The following is an 18063-nucleotide window of genomic DNA, read 5'->3' on the forward strand; positions in this document are numbered from 1 at the left end:
ATCCGTGCCACTCATATAATTCTTAAAAAAAGAATCCAAATATCTGAGAAAAATGCTATTAATCTTAAACATTGTTAAATAGTTTTTGTGCTTACAGCCTTTCTGGATGTCCACAGAAGGATAAGTTAACTCCAGAAAGTAAGTACTCCTCTATTAAACTAATTACTTCTTATTGTAGCTATATAGTGCATCTTCTTTTTGCGAGAGTGTCTTTTTCTCTTAACGAGGCGAGAAAGTGGAGAGCTAATTATTATCGTAGATTATCTAAAAGAGAAGTTTCGCAATTAGACAATCTTATCAATGTGAACAAATAGCGTAAATTCTAAATTCGTTTGGAAATTTTTAGATGTAATCATATTCTGGAAAAAATATCCTTATCTTCCAAATATTATATTTTTCAAATAATGTTTGTTTTTTGAGAGGCAATTGGAATATCCTGTCTCTAATTTGGTTTCTCTCCGAAACCATTTTCGATCAGCCTCGTCATCCACAAAAGGCCATTGTTCTCCGCGGCTTCCTCGCCTCATTAAACGCAACAAAAAATGTATCTTCGATACACGAAGTCAAATTAGAAAGAGAAAATGGATATTTTTCAGCGATGAGCGCGGTGCACGCGTCGCGTATATGCGTGTGTGCGTGTGCGTGTGCGTGTATATCTGTCTGTTGTATTCTTTGCGCTTTTCGTTTGCGGGGTAGAGAGCTTTATTTATTGCGTTCCTTTCCGTTCTTTGATTTTTACCGTTCTGTTCGTAGTTCATTATATAGTAGAGAATTATATCACCACACTCTCGAACTTGGTTGATACTGGTCGTGCCTATGAACCCTCTGGAGAACTCGAGACACGGGCGGCGCGACGGGCCCGGCGTATGCGCACACGCCGGACACTTCATACTCACGGAGGACACTTGTGCGATTGAGTATAATTACGCAAAGAATTATACGGATGATCGATGTCCAGCTTTCCGTCGATGTACGAGTTTCCACAACGACCGGGTCCCACTACCCTCTCTCCCTTCAATAACGAATCGAGCCGCCGCCGCGCCGCGTATACGGAACGTGGCGTAGACGGCTGCGTGCAGCGTAGATGTGCATACAATCGCATCATTTTTATTTCTATTTATGACAAGATCGACCCCCTTATCGCACGATACCCTCGTCGACAACGCAGAACCTTCTGAGGTATCTCAGTAAGCTTGAGCGTCAGCTCGATCGCGTACGACGACGAGCAACAAACGTCGACGTCTAATCGACGTAGCACACTACCTCACACAGATTGCAAGTTGTTGTGTTATAATTTTCTATCGATTAATTGATTGTCTTTACTTGTGTTTCTCTCTACCCGCTCGGTATACTTGATTGTATTGTTACACATTAATTTGCGTTCCACACATGGTGTGACGCCGTGTACTACGCCTTTTATCTTTCTTTCCGACTGTTTTTCGTTTTCTTCCCTCTTACAAACGAAGAATTTCGTGCGAATTTCTTTCTTTCTTTCTTTTTTCTTTCTTTCTTTCTTTCGTTCTTCCTTTCTTTCATTTCGGTTTGTTTTGCAAATCGACGAACGACACATCCGTCGCGTCTAAAGTTGATTCTATCACTTCCTTTCTCGTTCCTTCGGAATGCTCGATGTCCAACGCGAATAATTATACTCAATGCATAAAAACAGCTTGTCTTAACGACACCTTTACCACACCTGTCGCGTGCGTGTGCGCCGCGTCTCTCCAATTGTGTGTACGTAACGCGCGTATGTACGAGCCAAGAACGTGTGTCTGTAACCACGCCACGTGTCTCTGGGTTCTCGCAGTTCTGGCGATGCATGAGACCATATTGAAATGTCCGACGCCTGGTTGCAACGGCCGCGGTCATGTCAGCTCCAATCGGAACACACATAGGAGCTTGTCCGGATGTCCCATCGCCGCGGCCAATAAGCAGGCCGCACGCGAGGCACGACAAAAGGCTCAAGGTAAGGCGGTATGCCGGACTCTCCTCGTCGTGCGTGTCAGCGATACGCCGGACACGAAAATCCTGTTACTGTGCCACGCGACGAGATTAACGCTTAAATGAGGGAAACAAGATAAAAGACCAAGTCTTGCGCGTAAAACACATATCTCGCGTTCTTTCGCAATTCGCTCGCGCGTGTCTTGCTCTCACTGCGTTTTTTCACTCGGATTACACATCTTTCTATTTACCAGTACAAAATGTAAAGAATTACAACGTATTATATACACGTGCAAACAACGATTACAAAATATTATTGATAGTTTTAAAATAATTCTACATTTGCTTTCACCGTTTTGAATTAGATTTGCATTTTGATTTACATAAATTTTAATTTAATTCGAAGTTTCTGATGTAATATTAATGATTCAGTTAAAAATATAATTTTAAATATTTCTCGCTTTAGAGAGAATTTTATAATAGATTCTATATAATATAAATTTGACTCTATCAAGATATTTTCTAAATATTACGTATATGTAAAAAGTCGATCATTTTTAAGCAATATTCAAAGATTATGATTTATCATGCACTATAAGTTATTATCGCTCAGAATAAACATTTTTTATTCAATTATGTTCTTAAACTGGACTATTGTAAATATCTTACAGCAATCGATAACCGCATGCAATTTGAAATAATTCTAGTGAGCTTTTTAGTGCTTTTTAGTAGAAAAGAGTAATAAAAAAATACAAATATATCTCTTATAGCAATACTTTTAACTTTATAAAATTCTTTATTTTATGAAAGTTATTGCATTTTGATGGAAAATTTGCTAACTGCGTAATCTCCCACGATAGTGCCGGGGATACCACCAGAATACATCAGCACGAATCTGTTACCCCCATCAATGGACACGAAGAGTTATTCGCAGTACGGTTCCGCAACGCAAGACACGAAGCCTGTACTAAGCAGCTTGACCTACGATTATTATTCGACGACGAAAAACGCCGGGATTAATGTAAAACCTCCGAAAACGCCGGAGGACAACAGCACGTCGCGTCCCGCGAAGGTGCCTAAGACAGAGAATATGACTCTTAGCAGCAGTTGCTGCAACACATTATCTATGAGGAATCAAAACACGGGTGAGTTGTTGGTCCCCAAGACGGAGGATGCAACATCCTGCAGAGTGAATTCGCCCCCGCCACCGCCGCCTCCCGCAGTACGACAAACGTACGATTCTTACATGAGCCAAGATTCGAACTCCTCATCCATGTCATCCATGGACGCGATGGGCTCGAGGCCATCCATAGGAGCGACGATTCATCACCCTGGCCAGCATCCGACGCACCACGTGCTACCGATGCAGCCGGTCGCCTATCCGATGCCAATGGTGGAAGATACAAGAATGAGCCATCAAATGTCCCAAAGATCTCCTTACGAGCCTACCATGATGGCCGCGGCAGCGGCCGCGGCGGCCGCCGCAACCACTACGGAGGAGCTCTATCATCATAGATCAGCCGAACATGCGAGGGCGTACATGCATCCTGGTGCTAGTAATATTGCACGACCAGTGGTGACGTATTCCAACGACATAGCGACTGGCAGAGGTTACGAGAACGCAGTAGTCAGCGCAGCCAATCATCGACCCTACGATCCCGGTACTACCGCGGCATATGAGAGATACGATACGCAGTCTTGCGCGCCTATCCCATCTCAGCAACAGCAACAACAACAGCAACAGCAACAACAACAGCAGCAACAGCAGCAGCAGCAGCAGCTTCATTCGAGGGCGAATATGTACTATCTGGGACAAACCGGTATGACGCCAGAGGAACAAGAGCGAGTTTATCATCAAGAAGCTGCGGCGGTCGCGCAACAGCATCAGATGGCAATGGCCGCCGCCACGGCAGCTGGGATGATAAAGACTGAAGATGGTAATTTATGCGAGATCGTCTCTGCGAATATTCAAGATTCATTTGTAACTAAACGTTGCGTCTCCGTGAATGTTGCAGTGAAATGTGTTACGGTTGCGCAAATGCAGCAGATGCAGAAGCCCGGTGGACCGCCTACCTCGCCTGGAGGATCTGTGATGGATTTGTCTACCTCCAGTGTTACGTCCACTAGTCCGCAGGTTAGCTAGAAATAATACGCCGTGTACGAAAGGAGTATTGTAACATCTTCATGCTCGTTATCAATGACTCGATTTACAGGCACCGCCTTACGGTTCGAACAGTCTCAGTCCACAATATGGAGGAGGACAGACGGTGGGAAGCAGTCCTCAGGCTGCAGCGAGTCCCCACTTGACGGCTAGTCCTCAAGTTCCTAGTCCCCAGGGCCAGACTCTCGATCTTAGCGTTAATAGACTCCATAGGTACTTGTTAATTTTTATATTTATAATACATTGCGAGACTAAAACCTTCAAATAAAAAAAATATTAGTTTTACAAAAAAATGTTTAAGCTCACTGATACTAAAAAGTAAAATTATTTAAAGATTTTAATGTAGAATTAAAAATCAGCAGAATGCTACTAAATAAAAATATTTAGAAGATGATCATAGTATTTAGATAAATAGACGCAAAAGATCTATATCTATCTCTACTGCAGCGGTGCACCCAGTCCGCAGTATTCCACCGGCCATGGGGAAGCCGTCGCGGTTCCAGTGGGTCCAGGTTTCCCAGCTCCACGACCTATCGAAGAGCAGACAGAACCGGTTGACTTCTCAACGGCGAACGAGCCAGTCAATTTCAGCGGGGGTCCGGGGATCAGGCCTGTACCCGGGTTTCCGCCGCCTGGAGTGCACGTCACGGCGTATAGTCGCGAGAGTACGCCCGACAGCGGGGGTTCCCACTACATGGACGCCTACCGAGACCCTACCGGTGAGTTATCATCGTTTATCGCGTAACTCCGCGGATAATTTATGATGTCGCATTTTGAAGATTTTTTACGACTTTGGTGATCGCTTTCAATAATATGATTAAATAAAGTTATGGTTTGTTGTAAAGTTATAAAATTGATTAGCTTATAAAATTTACTCGTAAAAAATATTTTTTGCTCGTTGAAATAGTTAAACTTATTACATCGTTTTTTGTTTCAAAGTAATTAATAATGTTTAACGTGAGAACTTGTCCGTGCATACTATCCCGGCACCAAGCATTACCCGTTCATTGAAATATTTGTAACCATTATGTGGTCTTTAAACGTTGTCGTTTACTTATGCAACAATGCTGAATTGTAATTCGTTGCGAAAATTTGGCGACGGAGGATCGCTTGCATAATAACGTCGGATGAAGATGAGATAGCGCGAAAAAACAAACATACGTGGAGGAGGGCGCGACAGGACGTCCTTAACGCTATAAATTTTAACTGGTATATATATATGTATAAGAGAGCGCGGCAGGAGATACACGCGAAGCGTTAATGTGTCCTTACACGGGCGTCGTGTAACGTCAGGTGATAGCGGGGGCGACGCGGAGGAGGCGCGTGGACGAGGGATTCGGAAGAGAACAAAGAGCCCGACGCCCCCGGGGGTCGGTAAGGGTGGCGAGGGACGTAGATGGGGATGGGGGACGATACGCGGTTACAACCGTCGAATAAAAATTCACCAGAACAGTACATGACTGCCATAATAGGCACCTATGGCCGAACTCTCATTTTCCTCGGTCTCTCTGTACCTTGGCATTCCAAACCCGCGGCCGATTCTCCCCCTTCTCATCCCTTCCTTCTTCTCTCTCTTTCTCTCTCTCTGATCGTTCCCCTCGTTTTCTCCGTTTCCATCTCTGTCTTTCTCTCTTCTCATCTCTCTCTTTCTCTTTCCCTCCATCCTTCGGCCTGAATGTGCACCGTGCGCACCCTTCCCGTCGAACCACCCCCCTGTGACGGTACACGGCCATTGTTAATTATCAATATTTCGCGTACACGTAGCGCCGGCAAAAGTCCGGCGCGGCCGATATTGTGCGGACTCTGACGCTGGGGAGTAGTTATTGAAATTGAAACATTCGAGCACACACAGCGCCGTGTTCCCCGGCCTCGACGCACACAGGGCACGGCCGTGTTCGCGCGACGTCGCGCGCGCGCGCACAGTCGGCCTTCCGTCCGTCGGCTATTTGCATTGCGTGCTCTCTCGACAAAATGAATTCTTGCCAGTAAATAAACGTGTAGATTTTACAACAGTTAATCAAGCAGCGGACTGCTTCTGTAGTGCGCCTGTGTTCGCGCTATTTCCGCGTCTCCCGCGTTCGAGCGCGATTACATGGCACGTATTTAGGCTGAGTGTCCTAGAAATCGTACACTTTCTCGTCATCCGTATCATAAAGGTCGAATATTTCGATTCGTGTCAATATCTTGGTATAACAATTTGCGAGTCATTTATATCTATAGAGAATTCATAGATTTTCTAACAAAGTAAACGCGTTGAAAACAGAAATGAATAGAGGAGGATGTAACAAAATATTTTTCTTCAATACGTTTCAAGTTCTCAATGCTTCATTATAAATTTATTTTAATATTTAATTGTCAAAGTATTTTCAATATCAGAAAAATGAAAAAGGGTACTGTTATATGATTTTTCATGACACACTTACCGTTTCGCATTGTATTAGAATATTTTTACTTTTAGAGAACTGTTGATATGATTGTTACTTTCTTTATTTATACAATCTCTCCTATGTCAGGTTACGGACCCATGAGTCCTCATCCAGGATACGGGATGACTGGCGTTCAACCCGAATATCCCGGAAACACGTACACCCCTTACCCAACTGCAGGTTACAACTGCGGTGGAACTTATCCGGGTGGGCCAGTGACTTCCGGTTATCAAATTCCAGCGGGCTACTCCCCGGCACCATGCTACAGCATGCCACCTCCGCAGCACACGGTTGGACCCCTCGATAAACCATCCGGCAAGGACGATAGGTAGGATATTTCTTTTATCTCTTTTGAGTGGAATATCGCGATTATGAGTAATCTGGTTTAAAGCAAACTTTTATTTTCTGTAAATACAAATTTATGTCGGTGAAATAGGAATTATTTTCCAACTAAATGCTTGAGAAAGTAAAACTTTATTTGAAGATATATTTTAATACTTCGCAATAGATCTCGTTTAAGAATACTGCATCAAATCTGTCATAAGATCGGCCGATATTCTCATGGCGTATTTGGCACCTCGTGCTTCTTTCTAATTAGAAATTTAATCTTCCACTGGTATTTGGCATATTATTTTAATAAAACTTAAAACCAGATTTGTGACGCTAGATACGCGATGAGAAACCAAATCGTTATTTAGCGTGAGGTAGGATTATTAGAGAATACGTCCACACGTCGTGCAGGCGAGCATCGCGAGTTCTCGCCTTGGTACTTACTTGCCTTGCGGAAAGGATCGCACGAATCCTTCACGCGATAGATTCGTGGCCGAAGCTTGAAAAGGCGTGGAGACGATGGTGGTGATGGCGGCGGCGGCGGTGGCGGCGGCGGCGGCGGCAGTGGCAGCGGCGGCGGCTAACATCAGCGACGGAGGGCGAGAGGAAAAGGGGGCAAAACTCGCGCATACCCACCTCCATTTTGTTAATTAAAGTAATTACTCTTCGTACCGAAAGTGCCAACCTTATTCTAATTGACGTGAAGCTCGGCGGTATGGAGAAGGCGCGGTTGGGCGTATAAGAAGAGAATGAGGATGAGGCTCGAGTGGAAGGCGCGCGTGCGGGGTAAAGGGGTTGAGAGGGTGAGAAGGCGAGGCAGGATAAGGTTAAAATGGGTGGGTGGGGTATAATCAGTTGCCACCGCACTGGATTATGGGCCGAGACCCGGCGTCGTCCCCCTGTCGTGGGTTAGAAACCCGTAGCACACCTCCTCGGCTACCTCGAGGCGAAGCTGCTCTTGTCGTCCCTTTTGTAATTTTACCAAATCTCGATGCGTCGCGTTCCACAAAATCTCACGAATGTCTCCATGATGGACGAAAAATGCAGAAACTAGGAATTTTTATTCTATCGAAAGTTCAAGATAACAATATTGGCAATATACAACATTTTCATTCGTGTTAAAAATGTAATAATGAATGTATAATTATACATGATATTACATAAAGATAAATATTACATCAGCAAATCTTGTCTTATCCAACGTGAAAAAGACGAGAAGATTTAAAATATTGTAGTAAAGTTCGAACATCAACAAAAGAGAAATTAAATTATTAAGTTTTAATTGTCAGTAGAATATATCTTATATTTTTAAATTCTTTTCTTAAAAATTGAAAAGGTTTAATATTATTTTTAAAATTTATAATCTATTTTTAATTTATCATTATATCAAATTCTTTGTAATTTATTTACTGTTTAATTAATGAAAATAGTGAGCACATTTCATACATTTTCTTTTTATTCTGCAAACTTTGAGGAGTTCATGAAATGAAGATTATGTTCAGTGATTTCCCCCTCATGATATTAATCTTTCCACGTTTCTCCTTCTACTCGTTAGTTGCATCTTTATTGAGTCGCTATAACGTGGAACACATACGACCAGCTGAAACCTCAGTAAAACCAATTTATATCCGAACTTCAACTTTATTAATAGCAGCAGGCAATATAACTACCTTCGCGTCCTAATTATATTATTAGTCTTCTCTTGAAAATGTTTTTATTTATACATCCTAATTCAAATAAATCAAAATCAATGAAAATATCAAATACATAAAATATTTTGCAAATCGCGAAAAAAAAGTTTTTTCCCTAAAATAAATTTTTCACATTTCAGTTTAAGTTTGAAAATTCTCAGAAATCTGATTATTAAAAGTTAAATCTTTCGAAAGATTTGTTTTATCATATAATTATATCGTAACTGTATCGTATTTTTATCTCAAAATTATTTTTGCCTTTTAGAAATTGTGTGCTTTAACATTTACAGAACTCATTAAAAAATATTAGATTTTGTTAAAGAAATATTTTAAAAACTTTAAAAATACTTTATATAGAAAAAATTTCTAACAAAGTCACGACACAATTCACACAACTTATTACGAGCGCTCAAGACGGAGCAGAGACTGTAAAAACGCGAAGGTAGATAGTCCGACGGCGTATTGGTCTTGAATTGCACTCAAGTCGGTATCCGTCGGCTCTCGGGTGGCTCGGCAATATCGCGACCACTCAAGGGCCATTGAGGTTTCCGAGGCTTTCTCATTGCCGACGACGACTCGCCTATCTACGAACCTACGATGAGATCGGAAGCAAGAGCGAGACGCTCACACTGTGATTCGTTGGCCGGCGCATATGTTTCTTCGGTCTGCTTCTCTGTCACCTCCTTCACTCTTCTACCATTTCCCTTTTCCCGCTTTTCGACGTTTTTTCATATCACGTTATCATGTCGCACATTACTCTTCCACTCGCGCTTCAGAGAAAAGTTACAAAGCGCAATATAACTTTGCGCTGTCCTATATAATTATATGCACTCGCGTCTAAGAAGGCGACTTACAATTGTTCTTTTATATTGGGTATAGAGTATTAAATTATGTTAGACAATTTGCCCAAGTGTTTTCTTTTGCAAACAAAAACCATACGATTCTAGTCCCTATGCTCTAAATTGGCAACATCAAAGAAAGAAGCGAATAATTTAGCAGAAATGCCGTTAGGACCCTTACTCTCGAATAGCGACAATTTAGAAAGCTATTGATAATTCCATAATCAATTTAGCTAGGGCCTTTCGATTTGACGGTTAATATTATTCGGTGCAGTATGAGTGTGAGGAGGTACTCGTTGAATTTCGCACCTCGGCCCACCCCTCGTGGTCGCGATGGCAAGGAGCTGATACAGTGCCCCACGTCGACCTGTGATGGCATGGGTCATGTCTCAGGGAACTACGCTACCCACAGAAGGCAAGGCAGCATCGACATTTACACCAAGCCTTTGACGTGAACGCTCGATTATGTATATATCGATATGGCGATGCAGCACGCACGCAAGCACGTTACATACATACACATAGACATATAACACACATTAAAATTATTGCTGATCCTTTTTCGTTTCTCAATAGATATTTTCATTCAAATTCGGTAGATGATAACATATCCTGAAACACACACACACACACACACACATATGTATAACAGACGATATTATGTAAATTGCGAATTACATTTACATGGATGGTTCTTGCATCGATGCATATTGGTGGTCCGTGGCGTAGTTGCTTCTTAAGTGTGTTGCGATACAAGACATACGTCTAGAAACTTTATTTTTTTCTAGTTGAGCGGTTAAGTTGTACACTTGGTTAATATTATGTTGCGATATATATCTATATATGAAATACATGTGAATATCCAGTGGTATAGCTACCTTGCATAAGTATATATATATATATATACGATATATAGTTTTTATTTTTTGTTTCGTCTCTCTTTCTCTCTCTATCTCTCCTGTTTTCTTTGTTTCATACTCTATGTACCTATCTACATTATATTATGCGATACCAAAGATGTGTAGATGAGCCTCGTAATTGAATGACTTTTTTCTTTTTTTTTTCCTCTCGCTATTTTTACCCGACCCCTACGAAAAGGGATGGCAAAATCAAAGTTCCGGCGTTCCGGAGGAATCGGCATTGCACAAGATTTACCCGCTTTCAATCGCGAGACTCATTCGCTTTCGTATACGCATACGTAGTGATTAATTTACTGATTACCCGTCAATTGAAAGCCGCTTTCGCCAGCCTCGAGTGGGCAGCTTCGTAGCGAACTGTTGTCGATGACCATGTCATAGCAGAACCGTTAACGATCAAAGATACCCCGCAGAGCGACGAAGATATCGCTTCGCGACGCACCTCGTGTGCAAAGTCAAATTGGCAATTGGCGAGTTTCATTGGGGTCAGGTGTGAGTGTGCTCCCTGCTCTCCCTTTCGATGTTCTTAGAGTAAGGCCGATCCCGGATCAATGCGAGTACGAAGCGCGATTGATCTTACGAGCGACACCTCATAAGTGATCCAACTGGAACACGGCGTTGCCATTTGCATGCTATCAAACATGACCCGTTGTCCGCCCGCATCGATCACAATCCGCACGACATTTGAGGGTGCCCCTGGAGCGTAAGACTCGCGTGGGCTACGATCGTTGGTACTCGCGCACGATTGGTACTCGTAGGTCTCTCCCTTTCCCTCAATATGTCTTCGTTCGAACTGGACGCAAGGCAAGTCGTCCGAAACTATCGTAATGAAGCCAGTGCCAATACGCTGCACTGATCTCGGTGAGCCAACGTCTCTCTTGCCGCTCTTCGATGAATATATGTACATTTAGATCTTAGCGGCGATTAATAATAGCAATACTTTTTAATTTCGGTGGCGTATTGTGTCATCCGTCGTGCGACACGTAGACGATTTCGATCGTTTCAGCGAACGAGATGTTCGGATACTCATCGAGATCTAATTTTCGAGACGTTGATCGTTCTTGAAGTCGAACAACCTTAGATCATGTGAGTACTCACGACATCGTGGCAACGTCGCGTAAATTGCATGCGATGTGTTGCTGAAGCGATGGTTGGACGTTTCTGAGGTGTGCGTTCGTGTGACGGAAGCCATGAGGATTACCGTGTTGCACAATTTTGTACGAGACATCGGTAGCACGGTGACAAATTTGTCACGCAAAATTTTTCAACTTTTTCTCGCGTCTTCTTGGAACGTGCAGCACGCGTCTTCATGGCGTTTTCGCAACGCGTCAAAATAGAAGAGAGTTTTCTTTCCTTTTGCAGTCTCTCTGGGTGTCCACGAGCCGACCGCTCGCAAATCCAGGCGCATTCCCAAGAGCTCAAGTGTCCTACGCCAGGATGCGACGGTTCTGGACACGTCACGGGAAATTACTCATCGCACAGAAGTTTGTCCGGCTGTCCACGGGCCAACAAGCCGAAGAGTAAACCCCGAGATGGCCAAGATTCTGAGCCCTTGAGGTCAGTTGGCGCGAGTATTATTAATTATTCCGTTCCTTATTCCAATTACACTTTCTGTTTCCGCGATTAACACGACTCGATAGCATTTCTCAATTTTTATTCATTGAAAGGTATTTATGGACAGAACGCCTTGAACACTCGTATTTAATTTTAGCAATCGGACTTGATAAAAAAACTATATCTTTAAAAAAAGGGACTACTTTGACTTGTTATAATACTTTGAAATGCTTCTTTCCTAACTATCTGCATCCAAGTTATTGAAAAGTATATAAATTAATACGACGCAAAGGGAGAAAGTCCGAAAAGAGGGAGAAAGTCCGAAAAGAGCGGGAGGGGCTATCGCGAGTTCGGTAGGATTTGATTTCACGACGCGATTACATCTCGCAAGTTTCGCAATTTGAGGGTGCGGCGGTAATCGCGATCTCAATTTGCGTTTTCGTCGCGTTCGCACGTTGCACGTAGCAGCTAACGCAGGTATCTTCTCGACCGCATTGCACGTACCGCGAGGCTGCCGGATGAGACCCGAGAAAGGGGAAATCCCGTCCCTTCCCCCGTAACCGCATTCTAACTCCCTTTGCCCGAGTTACACCCCGCGCAAAGGCGAAGACGCTGACTAATAACAGGCGGTTTCCGCTCGTTTCACGCTCGCTCCGTGCGGATGGATTATGTGGTGTTGGTGACGGTGGTGTTGGCATTTTGGACTGCAGATGTCCAATCCCGGGTTGCGACGGGTCCGGCCATGCCACCGGCAAATTCTTGTCGCACCGCAGGTAAGGCTTGTAGGAACTTTTACGTGATATGTGGATCTTGCTTTAGAACAATCGTATGCTATTTTCTTTTCTTTTGTTTTCTACGTATATAATTGTCCTAATGTCAAATTGCGATGATTAAGTGCTTTTGCTAATATTAGCTTCTATATATAGAGCGCAAAACTAACTACTAAAGTTCCGAATATACTTGTAACTTATTAAAAATATTAACTCTTTTCAACGCGCGCGCGTTTCTATAACTCGATAATAAATTGAGTTTTACAATAATTATGTGTAGTTTAAGTATAAAACATTATTTTCAACTGTTGTTACGTCATTCCTTTATTAAATGAGAATCGAGTTTCAATGATTTTTTTAATTTGTAGTTGTAACGAGATCGTTCGTCTATCCACTCATCCGTAATCTTCATGTATGTACTCTTATTTTTTCATTACAGTGCATCTGGATGCCCAATCGCAAACAGAAATAAGATGCGGGTGTTAGAGTCCGGCGGTACCGTTGAGCAACACAAGGCAGCCGTGGCTGCCGCGACAGCCATGAAGTTCGAGGGTGTCAATTGCCCCACGCCTGGATGCGACGGACTGGGTCACATAAACGGCTCCTTCCACAGCCATAGGTCCTTGTCAGGTTGCCCGATAGCCAGCCACGCCGTGAAGAAACCGAAACCAGAGGACAATATGAGCATGTACAGCAGAGGAATCACCGGTGAGGATCGAATTGCCTCTGATGTCGCCTCCGGCTGTCAATACTTAACGATCGAAGAATAATATTGTCAGAGTTACGCTGTGCGTGAGACCAATCATTACGAAGAAGAATAACGATCGAATTTTGATCAAAGAAATATTCGTAAAGCTCTCCTCGCGCGCAGCTGCCAAAATTGAGAGACCGCGAGATGCGTTTTTTTTCTATCAAAACGCGCGGTAGAAAGAGAGAGAAAGATATATATATAGAAAGAGAGAGAGGAAATGTTACGAAGTAGATAAGACAGTTTAAGTTCGCTCTCTGTTCTTTTCTATGCTTGCGCATCATGCTCGTCCGGGACTTACCGTTGACGCAATGCTTATTTCTTTTATTTCAAAGTTTAAGGAAAGCGGTTACGTAATATCACACCATTTTTTATACAACTGATCGACGCCCGGACGAGCTCGATGCTAAAACATACGGAATTATGTATCTTCCTTTGTAAACTTGTGCATATCAAACCTTGTACTTGATCCCGTGCTATGCCATACTCTGCTCTTCACGCAATGATGTGCTGTCATACCAATAAGAATAACCTCTTTCCCTATCCTTCCGTTTTTCTCTTGACCATCAAAGAGTTCGTTTTTCTTTTATTTCTCCTTTTTAAATATTTCTTTTCCCGTTTCGACCCCTTTCTTTTTTTTCAGTAATAAATGTTCCAGGTTTGCGAACAAATATCGCAACTGATTAGATACTAAACTGTGAAAGGATGCCACAAGTAGCTTATAAAAGAGAAAAAAAAAGAAGAAACAGAAGCAAGAGAATCGAATATGACGGCGTTAATTTACATCTCATTTTTTTTCCTCCCTTTCGATTCGGTCCCGCGCAGGAACCTCTTCCTTCGTTATGTACAAGACAGAAATGTAAAATCGAAAAAAAAAAACAACAACCGTATGTCTTAATGATGAAAAATAATATATTCTGATTTATTCTGGGATCAGCTCCTTTCATGTTGAGCTTGGAGCACGGTTACTTTTGAAGGTAAGGGACTGACGTATTCGCCACTTGTTTCCTATGTGTTTTCGATGTTACATTACAGAATCTCCACACACCAGTATTTTTACTTTTACGTGACGACGTCCGAGTGTTGGCAATAATTGTGAATTCGTACCTTTGGCACAGCGAACTACCGTAAGCTTCTTTTCGCTCATTCACGCGCAATAACATGTATCGCGCCGCGTACCGACGCCAGCACTCGGTGTCTTCCGTCTTTTTTTTTCTTCTATCTGGTATGATGGCACCTCACGCTAATTACCCCAAAACACCCCGACATTGTCCCGATCATACCATTTCCACGGCACTCCTGTCAGGTTCGTGCGTCTCTTACCGAGTCGGAGCACACGCTTGATCGAATGAGCCTCAAAGTGTCTCTCGCTTTTCTGCCGAGATGCGTTTATCACTTTGGCACGAACCGTACGCAGAAGAAACCGTACCGTCCCATTTATCTCGAGACAAAAAGCTACAATGCAGTGACTTGGGAGGAGCAAAGCGAGAGAAAAAGATGGTTCGGTAGCATCATCGAAAAAAAAAAAAAAAAATAAATTTAGTCAGACTTGCTTAATCACGAAGTTTCACGAACCGCTTCGCCCAAATCACTGCTTGAACCGATCCTTAAACGTAAATTTTAACTGCTCGCTACATTTCCACCTGTACCGTGTAAATATCCCGTAAACCCTGTTAAATTTCGATTTTTCGATCTAACGCTTACCGATCGTGAATGAAAAAAAAAAAAAGAAAAGAAAAGAAAAGAAAAAAGTAAAACACGCCAGAATGCTTGTGTTTAAATACGTAAAATTCGTACGAACTTCCGTCGAACGTGAGAATTCGCAGTTTTTAGTAGTTTTTTCATAGTATTTGTTACGTATCACGTAGTAGGGCATTTCGCATTGAGACGAAAGGGCGTACGAATCGCGCCGTGCACGCTTGATTGCGGGTGAAGCCGATTCTCTGGAAATCGGAAAATATACAGTATAATCTCTCTTTCGACCATATAACGGGCAGTCGATCAAACTGGACCGTGTCTGTCCTGTCTTCAGGGTTGGAAGCCGGTGGTCCGGCTCACGGGGGTGCAGTAGGCACGGGTCAGGGTAACTCGAGCGGTAGCGGGACCGCCGGTGTCCAAGGCGAGGATCTCTACACACTGGAGGCTGAAATCACCGAGCTCCAGAGAGAGAACGCCCGGGTCGAGTCGCAGGTCCTGCGCTTGCGCTCGGATATCACCGCCATGGAGAATCAGCTCAAGCACGGAGAAAAGGTCAGTATTTGCTCAGTCGGTAGTATACCGTTTGCCGAATAAATAAATAACAAATGTCTGTAGATGGAAAAATTGAAATTTTGCCTCTTTAGATGGATAAGTAGATCTTGATGCTCTTGAGCTAATTGCGCGTTTACCTTGTTACGATTACGCCATTTCAAGGCTATTTCGTTTTTAAAGTTAAATTGTTAAATTCTAACGTTGCATTAAAGTAATTGCATTGTTATCTATTAATTAAACAATCCTTTTTCGTTATTAATATTACATTGTTATTTTAATAAAAAAGTATATATTGTACAAAATAACATATTACAGTAATTATCTTTATATTAACCGTATGCTGGTATTATATAAGTTAACTAACCGGTGGTTGATCAGTCTATCTCACTCATTAAAATCATTATACATATAAAAAAAGAATGTTTCTGATAATATTCTATTGTAAATTTAGCTACGAAATAATTTATTGCCTATCTGTGTAAGCATTTTTGTCGTAATAAAATTATTTCTCATTGCTTCTTATCGATTTTGAAGGGTCCATACAGCACAGAACATTTCAGCAATATTGTAGAAACATTGAAAATATTACTGCAACATTGGTGGAATATTTCGCGCTGTACGGGAGTATAATTGACGTCGACATGACGTTTTCGTAGACATCATCTTGCGCGCCAACATTGACAAAAGCACTCTCATTTCTTTTTGCAGGACACCTCATCGATAGCTCAGCGCAACAATAATCTGACCGAGTACTATCAGTCACTACGCGATAACATGATCACTCTGCTGGAGCAAGTGCGAATACCGAACGCCCCGGGCGGACCGCAGGAGAAGATTGGCCACGAGAACTTCGACAGTTACCTGACGAAGTTGCAGACTCTGTGCACCGCTGACGGCTACTGCGCCGACGAGAGCAACCGGCCGATTTACGAGACGGTGAAAACCGCCCTGCAGGACTTCACGGTTCTGCCGACACCCATCTGAGACCATCCTTAAAGATCGACGATCGGGTACTGAGCCTCGCTCTCGGGACAACTCGCGCGACCAAGCGATCTGGCGTATTCGTGACGCGGATCGCAGTCGTTCCACTCTCGTCCACCGAATACGAGTGAACGGAACGGAACCGCGCGAGAGAACGGTGCCCAGTTCCCGTATAAATACGTATACACGTAGGCACGTGTAAATCGATATACTACGAGCACGCATGAAAAGGAAATACGTCGATCGTGACTGAGCTCCGCGCGGATCGGCCTATCGACCTGGGAGAAACCCGGCTTCGTGACGCGTGTGACTCATCCGGATGTTGTGGCGAATCCGGCCGTGCGTCACACGTACCTACATACGTACATCGCTCGCGTGAATTTCGGACTTCGTCACTTGACGACGTCAACCTGCGATCACGTGCGATCGTCGGGCGACGATCGTCGGTGAAAGTCGCCGTGGCCGGTCGAGCATGTCGACCGGCCCGTAGACTGCTTAGGAAACGCTATAACGGCATCTAACCGGTATGACGGCTTTATCGGGACATCTGAACTAAGCTAAACGGACTATTACTTACGGGGGGATTACTTACGGGGGGTGGGGGCAACGTTGCCCCCGTAGCGATATATCTTTTGTACATAATGATGTCTGCGGTAAGTATCACATTCGAAGGCGGCCGATATCGCCGCACATGTACATACACACAACGGGAGAAATTGCGTTTATATATTATTCGACAGGTTGATGGTTAAGTCGCTCTAAGTCATGTAAAAATCATTAATTTAGCTGTATATCGAATTCTTGCCACTTAACGCTGTGTAACTGTTATTACTGTTTAAGCGAAGTCAGCGCGCGATTTACAAGGCGACCGGCGCGTCCGCCAATGACGCTTCTCTGCTAAAAACAAACCCAAAGGCTACTTATAAACCAATTTATCGGCTAACTATTTATCAGCTAGTCACTATTATTATTCTTATTATTATTACTATTATTATTATTGCAACTATGATTATTGCTACTACTGTAACTGTTACAACCAGCCAGATCGTTTTTAGCGACTAATTCAATCGTCATTATTGCTACCATTACTCTTACTACTGTCGATAAAATATAGTCACGAAGTATACCAACATATTTATATAATATTATCGAATCTACAAGAAAAGTGCGATACATTGTCCATAGGTTGTACATAGTCACAGAGATATACAATTATTATAAGGACAAGAATCGCTGGCGATAATGAGCTGCGATTTCAGTGGGATGATGGAAAGAGAGAGAGAGAGAGAGAGGGAGAGAGAGAAAAGAAGAAACAGAGGAGAGGAAAGAAATGCTCACGAGGTCATGCGTGGCCTCTTTGTCAACAGCTGTCAATCATAAGTCCGATGATTTGTCAAATTTGTGCTTGTTCGAGGCGAGTGATCAATACTCGATCGTTTCATTAAGGATACAAGAAAG

General features: G+C 43.0%; 1 protein-coding gene across 23 annotated transcripts in view; it reads left to right on the top strand.

Moving 5' to 3' along the window:
* The window catches only part of LOC105205448 (flocculation protein FLO11), a 334932-nt gene extending 317747 nt beyond the window's left edge, over positions 1 to 17185 (top strand). For 8 of the 23 annotated variants that reach the window (XM_039451523.1, XM_039451525.1, XM_039451524.1 and 5 more), the window contains 12 exons: positions 98 to 138; positions 1805 to 1963; positions 2799 to 4072; positions 4152 to 4312; positions 4547 to 4818; positions 6613 to 6853; positions 9660 to 9800; positions 11665 to 11859; positions 12483 to 12629; positions 13066 to 13334; positions 15407 to 15624; positions 16333 to 17185. In XM_039451523.1, coding sequence (XP_039307457.1) covers positions 98 to 138; positions 1805 to 1963; positions 2799 to 4072; positions 4152 to 4312; positions 4547 to 4818; positions 6613 to 6853; positions 9660 to 9800; positions 11665 to 11859; positions 12483 to 12629; positions 13066 to 13334; positions 15407 to 15624; positions 16333 to 16608 — 3394 coding nt within the window. In that variant the 3' untranslated portion in view covers positions 16609 to 17185. Of the gene's footprint in view, positions 1 to 82; positions 139 to 1804; positions 1964 to 2798; positions 4073 to 4151; positions 4313 to 4546; positions 4819 to 6612; positions 6854 to 9659; positions 9801 to 11664; positions 11860 to 12482; positions 12630 to 13065; positions 13335 to 14311; positions 14959 to 15406; positions 15625 to 16332 lie in introns of those variants that run through there. The other 15 variants (XM_039451517.1, XM_039451538.1, XM_039451521.1 and 12 more) reach the window with 14 other exon arrangements.
* The last annotated feature ends 878 nt before the right edge of the window (positions 17186 to 18063 follow it).

This window comes from Solenopsis invicta, chromosome 7, assembly GCF_016802725.1.
Source record: "Solenopsis invicta isolate M01_SB chromosome 7, UNIL_Sinv_3.0, whole genome shotgun sequence".
Taxonomy (NCBI): Eukaryota; Metazoa; Arthropoda; class Insecta; order Hymenoptera; family Formicidae; genus Solenopsis; species Solenopsis invicta.